The sequence below is a fragment of the Balaenoptera acutorostrata genome, chromosome 2, assembly GCF_949987535.1.
Source record: "Balaenoptera acutorostrata chromosome 2, mBalAcu1.1, whole genome shotgun sequence".
NCBI classification, from domain to species: Eukaryota; Metazoa; Chordata; class Mammalia; order Artiodactyla; family Balaenopteridae; genus Balaenoptera; species Balaenoptera acutorostrata.
The window spans coordinates 132,960,088-132,975,872 of record NC_080065.1 but is presented as its reverse complement, the minus strand read 5'-3'; the positions used below and the strand labels follow the sequence as shown (position 1 = coordinate 132,975,872).

The 15,785-nt window shown below is 33.3% G+C and overlaps 1 protein-coding gene across 3 annotated transcripts in view; it reads right to left on the bottom strand.

The window, feature by feature from the left end:
- The window catches only part of SPINK5 (serine peptidase inhibitor Kazal type 5), a 76,688-nt gene that overhangs the window by 50,296 nt on the left and 10,607 nt on the right, over positions 1-15,785 (bottom strand). For 2 of the 3 annotated variants that reach the window (XM_057540822.1, XM_057540823.1), the window contains exons 5-8: positions 6,817-6,944; positions 4,979-5,042; positions 3,255-3,382; positions 1,743-1,809 (exon numbers count right to left, since the gene is read on the bottom strand). In XM_057540822.1, the coding sequence (XP_057396805.1) occupies positions 1,743-1,809; positions 3,255-3,382; positions 4,979-5,042; positions 6,817-6,944 (387 nt within the window). Of the gene's footprint in view, positions 1-1,742; positions 1,810-2,204; positions 2,308-3,254; positions 3,383-4,978; positions 5,043-6,816; positions 6,945-15,785 lie in introns of those variants that run through there. The other variant, XM_057540824.1, reaches the window with a different exon arrangement.

Here is a 15,785-nt window from a genome sequence, read left to right as displayed (position 1 = left end):
TTCAGAATAGCTGCTCTTTAGGACCTTTTCTAGATCTAGTATTCTCTGATTTAAAAAAATATATAACTTACACTTCATTAGGACACTTTAAAAGAGAATCTAATGAGAAGATATTTGTCTTTAGAGGAGTAATGGGTGTGTTCCGAACTTCCTGGTTGTAACAATCTGGGAATACAGACGCAGAAGACAGTCACCTGATAATCACAGTGTGGTAATAAAATTAATGCTCAATGGTTCCCATAAAAGAAACAATGATAATTTCAGTTTATAAGTTGTGATTCATCCAAGGAGATTCTAAAGAAATGCTGTGTGATCAACCCACTGACAGGTTAATTATGGGGCAAATATTGAGCCATCACAATAATGCAGTCCTGTTCAACATAATCATGTCCAATGACCCCACCAAAACAATGACCCCAGCCAAAGACAAAAAGAAGGAAAAGTAGCTGAGGCATGATGAAAGACAAGGGAAAAGAAACTCCCTGTTTATGAAGTAATAAAATGTTGAATATCACAAGATGACCCGAAGTGTTATACTGAAATTTAACAACCACCACAACAAAATTGCTTTTCAAATCTCAGTGAGTGTTGAACACATTATGGATAATTATGAATGCTCTGTGTTTCTTAATTTAAATTCTGAATGCCCTATTTAGGGTGGGACATTTGTTTCATTGAACGGAATTATGAAGTGGAAGTTCAGCTCTTAACTACCAAAAATTGCACCTGTGTCTCCCCTTAAGAAAACATATGCCCTACAATCCACAAAAATAGTATCTTTTTATTAGCACAAAAGGGTGCAGGACACAGAATCAGAATCCAACAGGAGGGTAAAATTGAGATCATTTACCCAGCCTCCTTATTTTACTAATAATGAAAATTGAGACCTGGACAGAAGAGATGAGTTGCTCAGTTTCACACACCCAGAGCAGGACTAAAACTCAGGTGTTCTGACTTTTCAACAAAAGACTACTCATTACCAAAGTAGCTGCTATCACTTTCAATGAAAGTAGGGTTTAATAACCTTGGTGATTTAAGAAATCCAGGCTGTGTTATCTACAATGCGTATTCAATTAACGAAAAGAATAATTTTTTATACTAGATTGAAAAACTAAATCATCGAATAATTTGAAAAACCTTAATTTTAAGGTTATTTTAAAAACAACAATATCAATAATTGCTTGAGGTTTTTGTTTAGTCAGAAGCATGACCTTTATAAATGCATGCCTCTCTGAACATAATAACCATAATGGAAAAACTGAATAACTAATTTGCATCAGTGGGAATATACATAAAATACACCAGTGGATATACTGTTTAAAAGATTCTGGAATTATTTTCAAGTTATTCCTGTCAAATTTATATTATGTTGCTTTTTTAACTAATTTATTCAAAGCAAAAGTAATTTACACTAAGTCAAAGAGAAATCTGGTGGAAACTAAGCAGAATTTAATTTGCATAAGCTTTGTCTTATATTCTCCTGTTTTTTTTAAGCAAGCAGAGTATTTTGAGCTTTAGGTGGGAAATGCTATTTTAACTTTGAATCTAGTGATTAATATACTTAGGAATATTATACTAGGAATATTGTACTAGGAATTCAACTTGGGGAACTTTAACATTAAGGAGACAAGTTCAATGTAATAATGAAGAACAATGACATTATTGAATTACCTTAAAGGTTCAAGTAGAAATTGTTAATATTTATGTCCACAAGAACCAAATTGTGTTGATGAGAAATTTACCTTTTCAGCACTTCGTCGAATTCTGGTTTCACCTTCTCGCTTGGCATTTTCTTCAGCTTCTTTTAAGCTGTTAAGAAAAGAAAATAGTTGGTCTGTTTATGACTTTATCATATCTTCAGTGTCCAGTTCTGTGCTAAGCACTTCCATATCCTTTGCTCAACTTGCTCAACCCATCCACTTACATGAGACAAGCTTTGCCCTGTCTTGAATGTTTGAGCCAGAAAATTGCCAGTGATAAGGATGGGTGTGAAACTGACTCACTGACAATCAATTAGAAGCCTTGTTCTGTAAAACTGGACAGGTGTGACTCCTTGATTGACACACAGAAGATTGTCAGGAAAACTTGCTTTAGCAGGCAGAACCAAGAGCTTTAAAACAATGCTGTGACAAGGATGAAACCAAACTAAGCATTTGAAGTACATGTTGTCATCCACAACCTTATGTATATATAGCTTTTTATACCTTGTAAAGTACTTGTTTGCCTTCATGTAAAAGCACCCTTGTCAATAAAAGCTACATTGAACTGAGCTTCTAAGTCCTTTCAGATCTATTACCTAACTGCAGTTCAACTTGGAGATAGACAAGACTATCTTAGTTCTACAGAGGAAGAAACCAACCAGGAGTCAGGGAGGTCAGATTCTCTTTTTTAGCTAGCACATGAAAAGAAACACAGAATCATAGAATTAGGGCAGGTTTGAGCACTAAAAGTGCATGCCTCCTAGATAGGAAAGTGGAAATGAGGATGATTTCCTGTCTGGAAACCAGTTATAATAACTATTTTTAAACCTGAGAGGACATGCCCTTGAATTCCACACAGCATACTATAATTTTCAAAGACAGATGTGAAGTCCTTTAATCTGTTAAATCTTTCTCTCTCCTGATTTTAAAAATCCAGTGATATAAATAGAGCACTTTAAGGCTTGCTGACAAACGGATTAGAGAATCTGTGCTTTAACAGCCAGAATATGAAAGACTCTTTGGATCTTACTCATATCTGTGTCTCAGTGCTCAGAGCAGTGTCAGGCACTGAAAGATTAGCCCACCAGTTCTTCCCTTTCATAAAGTCCCACCTTTTATACAACTAATAAATTCAGCCACATGACATTATTTTAAATTAGACTGTCATCTTCAGTAAGAGTCTCTATACATGCCTGAATGAAGCAATGCATGTCAAATAACTGACCTAGGTTATTCCACAAGAGAGCACCTTTTAAATTTTGAAATATTATGCCTTATAAAACACTGTGCATTTTCAAGTCATTATAATTAAATAAATTAAATAACTAGCATAACCGCTTTATCCACTCCTTTTAAGAAACTTTATCAGATAATATGAATTAAAAAGAGAAGAAGCCACTCTGGGAGCAAGGCCCATTTCACCTTATAAAGACAAAGGATAACATGCTTGAGGAAAAGGACTTTATCTCTCTGTGGAGTGGTTCTCAGGACAGCAACCAAGTGCCATTCTCATCAGGTCCACCTGCTGGCCAGCTTGGGGGTGAGGATACTTACAATAGCTCAGCACACATCGTACACTTATTGTTGTGTGTCCTTCCATCAGGACCAAGAATTGGTTCATTTTCCTTTGTGCATCCAAGTCTTCCATTCTTCGCATAAGGCCGAAAATCACTACATAGATCCTGAAGAACAGGGAAAGAAACTTGACATTTACCATCTGGATGGTAATGCTTACAACACTATTTTCAGAAATTTTATAGAGCCCAGTGCCCCTCTGCCTAGTGCACAGTAGCTACCTAGAGCAATGCCAGTCATGTAAAAGTAGGTCAGTAAGTATAATTCACATGGTTAACTATAGAACTCGTTTACTTGTTTATTCATTTATTAGTAAACGTGGATAACCTATGATGTGTTAGAACGAAGGTAGAACACAGTCCTTTCCCTCAACTTGCTCACGATCTACTGGGTGATACAAAGAGACATTTAAAATACAACGTGCTACAGAGAAATGTATTCAATATCCTATGATAAACCATAATGGAAAAGAATATTTAAAAAAAGAATGTATATCTATAACTGAATCACTTTGCTGTACCCCAGTAATTAGCACATTATAAATCAACTATACTTCAATAAAAGAGAAAGTTACAAAAGGTAAAACAATGTTACCTTCTCACTGTTTTTTTTAAATTATGGAAAATGTGGCTTTTTTATATAAATAGGTTATTTATGTTAACATGTAATGGGTTTATTGTAATTTAAAATGAAAAATAAACATATTTTTAAAGTTCTCAGTTTTTACTCCTGATACAATAAATATCTATAGATATAACTCACATAAACAAAGCCCCTTGGGGTCCTCAATACTTTTTAAGGGTTTAAATGAGTCCTAAGACAAAAAACATTGAAAACCACTATCCTAGAGTAATCCTACTTTCCAGCGATAAATGTATTTGTGGTTTTTTAGGTATCTCCCTTTTTCCCCTAAGCATATAAAAGCAAAAGCATATTTACACACATATACATATATTTATCTTTTTCTCGTAAAAATAATGTTATACAGCTAAAAAAAAAAATACAATGTGCTAATATCCTTTGATAAACCATAATGGAAAAGAATATAAAAAAGAATGTGTGTATATATATATATAACTGAATCACTTTGCTGTACAGCAGAAATTAACACAACATTGTAAATCAACTATACTTCAATTAAAAAAGACAAAAAGTATAGTTTAAATAAATCTAAAGAAAATAATACAATGTGCTAAATGTCTTGATGGGGGTAACCTCACTCACTTCCCCTATTATCACAGGCTCACAGAATTTTAGCATAGAAAGAAGGTGTTAGTCCAATTGTCATTTTTAGATATGGAAACACTGGTAAAGTGTGGTTAAGTAATCTGCCCAAAATCTCCTGACTGCAAGTGACAGTGCTGGGGTTTCTACTCAGGTTAAGTAACTGAAGTAGTTCCCTTTCTACAACACATGTAGTTTCCTTTCCCTCTCTCCCTCCCTCCCTCCCTCCCTCCCTTCCTTCCTTCCTTTGTTTTCATAGAAAGCAGAAATAGAGATGAAAGGTCTAAATACCAAAGTAACCTGCTCCCGTTTTGGGAACCATCAGTTGCTTTTCATCTAAATGAGCAGTATTCCATTTCAGGTGCAGCAAGAATGAATTCTTTCCAAACACCCCCATCAAAGAAGGAAGAGGAGACCATCTTCTTTCTTTTCAAAGTCAGCCCCCCAGTGTTCCCCCCAACTCTGACATTCGTCCTCACCTGCTCTGGATTACTGTTCTTACATTCTCCTTCACTTTTTATGCCAACTTGAGATCTGGTTTTACTGGAATTAAAAGTTAGTAGACACAGCAGTTTAATATCATGGAACTTCTCACCAAATGGAATTTTTCTTTATGTATTGTGATTCTCCTTTGCTTTTGAAAATAGGTGTCACACTGTATTCTTTACTTTTTCTAATGAAAGTCTGTGTTTATAAATTACAGTCAAAGAAATTTGGAGAGCATGTTGGAGAGCTGATAAGATTCAGACCTGTAAATGTTATTTCCAGATTTTTTTTCCTGTTTCCAGAGAGGACCCATATCAGAAGAGTGGGAAAAAGTAAATCTTGTAACTAGATATTAGATGCCACCCAAGGAAGTTTGTTGTTGTTGATGATCATGTTGTTTTAAATAATCGAGTTCAAGTTTATAGTATCCAGCATACTATTACATCATTCTTCATTTGGGTTATGATAACTAATATTTTGTTTTTCATGGAAAGTAGGTAAGGCCCTAATTAGTATTGTTCAGTCTAATAGAACTTTAAAAGCATGTCTGAAAACATAGTAGCATAAATATGATACACTTCTTACTCTCTAAAAAGATCTATAACATCTGTATAACAATAAAAATATAATAAAAACAACAGAAAGAAAAAACCTAAGTAGTTAAAAGTGATAAGAAAAAAAGTTATACCAAAAGAGATCAGCTGAGGAAAAATATAAAAATTGGATTCCAGTGTTATTGCAGAGTTCCCTAGCAGACAGAACTAAGAAAGAAACACAATGAGCAGGATGATTCTCATTGTATAATAGTAAGTCATATACCAGAAATTAGAGGCTTAAATAAGCTATCAGGATTCCCCACATAAAACATGGTAAGAACTAGTGTACAGTGTGTTCATAGTAGTGTTACAAATACATGTGTAATAAAAAATTGTTCTTTCTTTACCTATTTTCTGTTTTCTGTTTCTTTATATTGACCCTTGGTGAAAGTGGAAGACATAGTTTTAGAGTGTATTTCTGAAAATGCAGTCATGTCAGGGATCAGAGTGATTTAATTCAGTTGTGGTTTGGTAAAGATACTTAATATAAGGAAGGATAAAGCTTGTAGAACCTTAAGACTGAATATTTATCATTATCTCTTACTAGCCTTCTCAAACATTGGTTGTTATATTTGTAAAAACTGAAGAGCAGCCAATTCAAGACTGAGGTCATAAGCCAGAATCTGCAAAGCAGGTATGCCATCTTTTTGGTTGAAGACAGTCAATAACCAAACCTAGCACTGCGGGTGGAGAAAGAACCAAATGAGGACAAAATATAGGGCAGTGAGATGCTTTAGCTACATTTGGTGAATGTTGAATAGATGGGAAGAAGTTCAATATTAAGTCCCAGTTACCCTAATATTATAAATTACTAAGCATTTAATAAATAAATATCATTTGATAATTAAATAATTCTCTATGAAAAAGGATATACTCCTAAATAGGTAGAAAGGAGATAGATAAATAGATAACAGATAAATGTGTATGTATATGTATGTATGAATATATATATGTGTATGTGTGTGTTTGTATACAGATATAGATATATAAGATGTCTTACTTCACAGAAAGTGACAACCATCTGATAAATTGCACACAAGTGTGCTTGTAAAATATAAAGTGTTATACTATATATTTTTTCTCTTAAGAATAGTAAAAGAAGTGATCCTAATAATTTATAGATGGCTAACTCCCACAAAATGGATCGTTATCTTAAAGATGTAAGAAAAAAATGTGTCATATAATTATACAGAGAACATGCTTTAGGGAGAAAGCCTGCTTCAGAGAATACTCACGCGTTCCTAGCACATAGTGCACATCTGTTGCTGTATGTTTTCCCATCTGTGCCACAAACAGGTGTATAATCAAGGGTACATAGAAAATGCTCATCCCTTTTTCCTGGCTTGAAATCATTGCAATTCAACTGCAAGAGACATGATCAAGGAACATCAAACTATAAGAGATAAAATATTCCTTAGATGCATAAATAGATTAATATTTTAAGCCCACAACAATATAACTCAGTGGAGAAGGAAAACATAATAAGGAGACTGCAGTGAACGAATAAAATCGTGGTTAATAAAGCATGGTCCAAGAACAGAAACATATAATCAGATTTCAGAAAAAATGATTTCAGTAAGATTTCAGACACCTGCTATCTGGGTGAGGTGGGCCAAGTCACCTCTTTGAAACTTAGCAAACTGTATGTCAATCAAAACCTGCCTGCCTTCTCTATAGAGTACTCATGAGGTCCAGTAGACAATGGATATGAAAGCTCTCTGCAAACTATAAGCTACAATAAAGTTTATAGTATTATAGATTAGAGTAATGATCAAGAGCCAGATTGCTGGGTTCATAATTCTAAATCTGCCACTTATTAGCTGTGTGATTTGGGTTATTTAACCACTCTGCGCTATAGTGTCCTCATTTGCAAAATGCATATATTACCAACTTCTCAGGATTATAAAGAGATTTAAATGTATTAATACATGTATAGTTCTTAGAACAGTACCTAGCATATCCTGACCATTTATTGTTGTTGCTGTTGTTTTTAAAATGTTTTCTTTACTGATAATCAAGCCAATAAAGCTAAACACCTTTTAGGGATGATGAGAGAAATCCCAACATCTCTGCTCTAATAATATGACATATACATAAGAACAAACCCATTTGGTGAGAAAAACAATTGCACTAGGTAATAACTGATGACTAGTATTGGAATCTCAGATCTTCCACCCACTCACTTCACCTCTTTGATTCTCACTTTCCTTATCTGAAAAATGGGAATTCACACCCTATCCACATTACAGGCTTGTGGTGAAGAAGAAATAAATAGTTATGAAAAATTATTTGGCAACTCATTATTGTGACATAAGCTAGATATTCTGATTCAGAGTTAACTTGGATTTAATTTCTATCTAAAACCAAAGAATATGATATCACATTGCAAAACAAATTTTTTGATGTCATTATTGTCATAACAAAAATGTCTTAATTATAGATTTGGAAAACTTAGGATATGGACCTGTGACTTAGTACGGCACACAATATCAAGAATAAAGTAGGATACACACAAATGTAAAATAAATTTTTGAACCAGAAGATTACACTGAGGAACTCTCCTAGAAGACAATTAAAAAGGAAAAAGAATTTAAACTAGAAAAGAAAATCTATGAAACATACCCCACTCTTCATGTCATATATTTAGGAAGAAGTTAAAAATAGAGTGAAAACAGGTTAAGTCATGGCCATATGTGCTACCCCATTCACTTGGTTGTTCATTTATTCCTCAAAACCCATTACACATTTACTAGGCTCTAGGCGTTCCACTAGACTGTGACCCTGACCCAGCAAAAAAAGAGAAAAGGAATACATACTCTAAGGGATTTACATTCTGAGGGGAAGAGATAGACAGTAAATACAACAACTTTAAATTATAACATGTGCTATGAAAAATAAACTGCACGATATGATAGCACCCAGAATAGGGGCTATTTTAAATATAGTGTCAAGAAAGATCTTTCTGCAAAGGTAACATTTGAGGTGAGATGGCATTAATGAGGAGGAGCCGGGCATTAAAGACTTGTGGAAAGAACATTCCAGGCATGGAGAACTGCAATTGCAAAAGATTTGTGATAGGAACTAGATTCTCCTGTTTAAGGGGCAGAAAGAAGAGAAGTGTGGCTGGAGCATAAGGAAAAAGCAGGAGCATAAGGAAAAGCTGCTGGTTTTCTCTCAAAAATCATTTCTGGAGAAATTGCAGAAGCATGGGGATAGGGATCCAAGCAATCAACTTGGGGCCATCACTCCTCTCCCGCTTCACCAGTGAAATCAACAGCAGCATACTAGGTCACAGATGTTGGCAGGCTGATGGACAGATCAGAAGCCCAGCTGGGAGGTGATGAGAACAGGTGTAAGCATTTACTACTCCACCTCCTCCTCCTCCAAACCCCAAGGGCTGGTGGGTCACAGCCTACAGAGAACAATTCTTCCTGATACTGACAATTTCTGAGAGCTTACAGATGGATTCCTGACCTGGTGAAGTGGCAGCAAACTGTAGTTAACACTGGTTCTAGAACCTTCATCTCTGAGCCTTATCCTTTGTCCTCTCCTGACACTTACCAGGAGAGGCAGAGGCTGAAGCTTGGCTTCAATATTTTCTAACTCACTTTAGCAGAAAAAAATTTACTGCAGAAAAATTAAAATTAAAAAGCACACAAATATTATAATAGGATAAGAAAAGATACAAGGCAAAAGTGAATAAGAAGAGAGCAGATGCAAAAATATTAATACTTAATATATAGAATTCAGTCCCAATTGCATCATAAGTAACAAAGAAGGACATTACATAAACTAAAAGGAAGAAAAGAACAAGAGGGTATAATAATCATGAGCATACATTCAATAATACAGGCTCTAAATATGTCAAACAATAACCAATAGAATTAAATAAATCAATAACTGGTGTTAGAGTTTTTAGCACACACTTCTCAGAAGCTGATATATCAAAGGAAAAAATTAAGGTGCTTAAGTCATTAGATTTTAATAGAAAACTACATCCAAGAGACAGAAAATAAACATTTTTTCAGAAGATATAAAACATTTATAAAAGTAGAATATTTATCAGGCCACAAAGAAAGTCTTAGGAAATTCCAAAGGATCAGTGTCATATGGCCCATGTTCTTTGACCACAATTCAATAAAATTAAGTTAATTTAAAATGGAAAAAAAGTACCACATATTTGTAAATCAAATAATGTATTACTAAATAAATTTGGGAGGGAGGAAAATTAAGAAATATTTGGCAAAGAATGACAAATGAAAACACTTCAAGTACAAATCTGAGATAGATGATCACTGATACCTTCAAATACCCTTGTCATGAAATTTTAAAAGTTAAAATTTAAAGACTAAGTATTGCTCAATTCACTGTAAAATGAGCAGCAGAGCAAACAAATAGGAATGAATGACGTAAAGAACAGAAACTACAGAGAAAATTAATAAAAAAGCTAATGTTATAGTTTTCTAGTACAACTGATAAAAAAAAGAAAGAAAGAGAAGATGACAGTTTAAAAATATATATAATGACATTGGAAATAATTGAACATTGAGAAATAATAGAATGAAAGCATATTGTGAGTATCCATACGCTAATGCATTTGAAAACCAAAATGGAGACATGGCTACAAAAAAAGTAGAAAATACCTCTGCTGGTGTACTAAGCAGGAGGAAAGTTGAACATATCAATAACTATATTAACTAACTGATACATTGGTCTGAGATATTCTCTCCCCAAAATGCCCCATTTCTAATAGACTTAAAATACATTTTTCTAAAACTCTGAATTTAAGGAGTATGTACTGGAGACATAGTTGGGGTTTTTTTTAGCATATAATAGTCTCAGCCTTTTGATCGGGATGTTAAAACCATTTACATTTAATATAATTATTGATAGGATTGTATTTACATATGCTATGTTTCTATTTGGTTTTTTTTTTTTTTCTTTAAGAGTCTCCAGGGTTGAGATTTTAGATAATAATGAGTCTGTGAAGCCTTTTATCATTATTTTCCTTTTTAAACTATGTACTGTACAGGTATTACTTTGATCATTATAAATAAAAAAATATGATAACTAATTCATTGTTATTTTAAAAATAAACAAATTCTGATACTTCAAAATTAAGTGTAAGGATAAGGCTCTTAATGCCTTTAATGCTTGGGATACATGGGTACACTGTTTCAGGTAGAAGATCAATACAATACTACTCTTTTGTCCAGATTTTTCACTAATAACTTGCAATACCTTTCAGCAGCCCCTTGACAAATGATTTGTACGTGCTTCTGATACTCTGTTAAGGCTGCTTTTTCAGTCACAGAAAAAAAAGATGAGAGAGAGAAAGAGAAATTTGAAGGAGACACTTAAATCTAAATCTGACCAGTGAATGGAAGATAAAAGTTAACCCTTTTCCATCTTCCTTCTTACATCTAAATTTTTGGTGGGACCCCAACTTACCAAGGAATAGGTTCTGCTAAAAAGACCACTGCATTTATTTCTAGCCTCCTAAATAATACCTCACATACATATCCTCCAAGATCAAATTTTCATTTTAATGTCCCTACAGTATGGGAATAGTGGTTTGGAATTGAAATGCTCTCCTTGCTTCCCCAAGAAACAATTTGGCCAGAATTTAACTGACTCAGTGGGAATTTTTCCATCATTCAGAAAGACCATAAATGAATCGTCTGAGCTGTTTGCTTAGCTGTTTGACGTTGCTTAGGGATAATGAAACTTGACAGTAATGTGCTAAAATCATCTCTCCCTGTGAAGGCTTTTAAATCTTACCCTGTAAACTACATTTGATGATCTTTAAAGAGTTTTTCAAAAATTTTGCATTAAATCCTTAATATTCCCTGTGCTTCTTCTCAGACATTTAAAATCTTTTTTCCTTCATTGTAGATTTAAGTAAATATTTCTTAAGAAGCTATAAACAGTTTGATGTGATTCAAGGATAAAGACCATGGCTTTTAAGCTGGTTTTAATACTGGTATTGGCTTATGACTAAATATTAGCTTGTCTGAATTATTTATTTATCTCAAGATAAAACAGAAAACTTTTAAATCTTTTCTCCGTATTTTTTCATTTTCCTTATGCAATCACAACTGTTTAAAATCACTTCAATTTATCCCAGAGTAACATAACTTTATACTCCTCCTAAGTGATTCTTTTCAATAAACACCATTTTCCTTCCTTGTTTTTAAATGCAAACATAAAGCAGTCTAACATTTGTCAAAGCTCTTATACCAGACAGGGGACCATAGCAAGTCTCCATTTGGTTTTAATATACTCTTGTTCTTTTTACTTCTCTGTTCTTCTACTATTGCCTTCTTTTTGGGTTAAATATTACTAGTGCGTCTTTTTTATTCTCCTGTTGATTTTATGCATTTATTATACATGTCATTTTCTGATCGGTTACTCTAGTGATTACAATAAGCATCCTAATTTATCACAATCTACTACCAATTAATACTTAATTCTAGTAAAATATAGAAACTTTGCCCCAATTGTAGCTCTATTTTCTCTGTCTCCTTTCGTACTGTAACTATCATACATGTTATATTTATACACCCAATAAAACAGCATTATAATCATTGCTATATACAATATTATATCTTTAAAAGAAGCTAGGTGAAAATAAGGGACATATATTTATAGAGTACTTCATATTAACCCCTATATTTACCATTTCTGGTGCTTTTTATTTCTTTCTCTAATTCCAAGTTACCATCTGGTGGTCATTCCTTTAAACTAAAGAACTTTATTATTACTTATAAGACAGATCTGTTAGCAACAAATTCTCTCAGATTTCATTGATATGGGAATATCTCCATCTCTTTCCATTGCCTTCTGACCTTCATCATTTTGAATGAGAAGCCAGTCATATATAACATGTCATTTTTCTTTTGCTACTTTTAAAACTTTCTCTTGATCTCAACATTTTGATCATGATGAGCCTAAGTGTAGATCTCTTTGATTTGTCCCATTTAGAGTTTGTTGAAATTCTTGAATATAAAGATTCATTCTTTCATCAAATTTGACACATTTTAGGCCATTATTCCTTCAAGTAATTTTTCTATCCAGTCTCTCTCTTCTATTTCTGGCATTCCTATTTCACACGTACTGGCATTCTTGATGTCTCAAGGACTCTGCAACTCTGTGCATTTTTTGTCAATATTTTTTCCTTCTGTACTTCTTTTGTTAAACTTTATTAATCTTTCTTCAAGTTTACTAATTCTTTTTTTTTTATACAATCTCAAAGCTGCTTTTGAGCCTTTCTACTGATTTTTTAAAACTTGAGTTATTGTGACCTTCATCTCCAGAATTTTCATTTGGTTATATATATACATATATATATGTATATATATATACATATACATATACAAGTGTATATGAAGGTGTTATATATAACTTTTCACTGACAATCTCTATTCATTGTTATTACATTTTCCTTTAACTCTTCAAATATTGTTTTCTTTAGTGTTGGACACCTTATAAATAGCTACTTTAAGTCCCTGTCTGTCAAACTAACATCTGGAACCACTCAGACAGTTTCCATTAACATTTTTTCATGCCAACTATGGTTCATATATTCTATTTACTTTGCCTATTTCATAATTTTTGTTGAAAACTGGACATTATGAATAATATAGTTTAGCAACTCAATTTATGATTTTATTCCAAAGATTATTTTCACTGTTTTATTGTTTGCTTCTTTGGTTGAGCTAAATCTCTGATCTTTTGCTCTCCCATAGTGTGCAGCTGTTGATGTGTACGCTAAGAAAATGTTTATTCAGTCATACCTTGGTATCCATTGGGGGAGTGGTTCCGAGACCCCCATGGATACCAAAATCCATAGATACTAAAGTCCCTTATATAAACTATGCACATCCTCCTGTATACTTTAAGTTGTCTCTAGATTACTTACAATACCTAATACAATTTAAGTGCTATGTAAATAGTTGTAAGTACAATATAAATACTATGTAAATAGTGGCCAGCATGGGGCAAATTCAAGATTTGATTTTTGGAACTTTCTGGAGTTTGTTTGTTTTTAATATTTTTGGTCTGTGATTGCTTGAATCCATGAATGTGGAACCCACAGACATGGAGGGATGACTGTAGTTTTTTGTTTTTTTTAAGCCTGACTTTTTAGGTTTTTTCTCCCTGGATCTGTGTAACTTAGCAGTAGGCCAATGATTAGACACAGTTTATGCTCAAACGCCTCAAGCCAGTAAGGTGTCCATCCTCCACAGATGGACCTGTGTATGTAGGAGAGGGTACTCAAAATTCAGGCTATTTTTACGTCTACCCTAGCATTTGCTTTCCACTGGGATTTTCTTGTGTCTTCTAAGTGCTTGCACACATCCCTATGATTGTCCAGGACTTTGTGAATTGCTTAGTCCCTTTTTGTCTCTGCTGCGCTGTTATGAAGACATAGCCAGAAATATGCTTACTGCTATAACCTAAGATCATTCTCCTTACTGGAGTAACCAAAAATATCTCTGGATATGTCAGTTTCCAACTACTCAAAATTAAATAAACCCCTTTCAACATTTGCAGTGCAGTTGCTGATCCACATAGCCTGCTCTGCTTTGGTAGACCCTCCATATCAACCAAGCCATGGGAGTGAGATGGGACTATCATTAAGCAAGAACATCACAGAATTCCATTGTTCTTACCCAGAGTTCAACAGTTTTTCAAGCATAACTGATTGTCAGATTAACAGGCTGCTGGTCAATTTCCAGAATGCTAAAATGGTTGTTTTACTCAATTTTGTGTAGCCTTATAGTTGTTCTTTGGGAAGGGAATTAGCTGACCTCCTTATTCAGCAATAGTCTGAAGTGCCACCCCTCAGGGTGATTTTATATTGATTCCCAAACCAGATAAGAATAATTAGCAAGGGGAAAGTATAGACTCATTTTACTTACAAAAATAGTTTCAAATTTTCTAAATAATAACTATGCAAATTCAACAGTGTATTTAAAAATGCATTATGATTAAGTATGATTTACCCTAAGAAGATAATAATGATTTAACATTTAGCATGGTTATCAAAAAATGTATTACGTTAATAGACTGAAAGAGAAAAATTATAAAGTTATTTCAATAGTTGCAGAGAAGGCATGTGATAATGATCAAAACATATTCAGAAGAATAAAAACAGAAAGGAACTTCCTAAACTTACTAAAGTTTATAGAAAAAACACCTATGGTAAACATTATACTTAATGGAGAAACTTTAGCTATATTGCATTTAATATACGCAGAGAAAGGGCAGATTGAAGTTCATTATCATTGCTACTGTTGAACTACTGTATTGAACTCTAGATCCTCACCAATGATATAAGGAAAGAAAAGGAAATAAAGAAGGGACAAGATTGAAAAGGAAGTTATAAAGCTTCTATTATTTGCAGATGATGTGATCAACTTCCAAGAAAAAGACAACAGAATTAACAGATAAATTATAAGGATTAACAAGATATCAGAAAGGTTTTTAACAGAACATAAACCTATAGAAATCAATAGAATTTGTCTATGCCAACAATAATCAGATTTAAATACCATAAACAACAAAATACCACTCAAAAGAGCAATAAAATTACAAATTTTCTAGGTATTGGCAAAAAATATCTGTGGAGAATATTTCATAGATTTCATAAGATACACAAGAATTATATGAATTAATAAGATATTCTATGCCTTTGACTTGGGCAAGTTACTATCGTAAAAAGTCAATTTTACCCAAATTAATTTATAAATTCTCTGTAGCCATAACCACATTGAGTTCCCAAACTCAAGTTGGATTTTTTATAAACTTAGTAAATTTTTTATTTCAAATATATATGTGGAAAAATATATATCTGTGCATAGGTAAGTCAACTTTGAAAAAGTGAGCTAAGAAAGGGGACTTGTCTTATTAGTTATTAAAGAAATGAACAATATGAACAAAAAAGGGAACTTAGAAACACATACATGCACACCTATGAATTCAATATCCTACAAAGTTGGCAACTTAATGAGAAACATTGAATGAATGAATTGATCAATTAAAAAACAAAAGTTTCTACATAGGCCAAAGATGTTAGTGATTAGAAATTATGGAGGATTTCAGAAAACTTGGGTGGTAGGAATGGAAATCATGCAAAGGAGTCAAATTGGAATATACGTTGGAGGCAAAACCAAGACTTGTTGATGGATTGGATATCAGA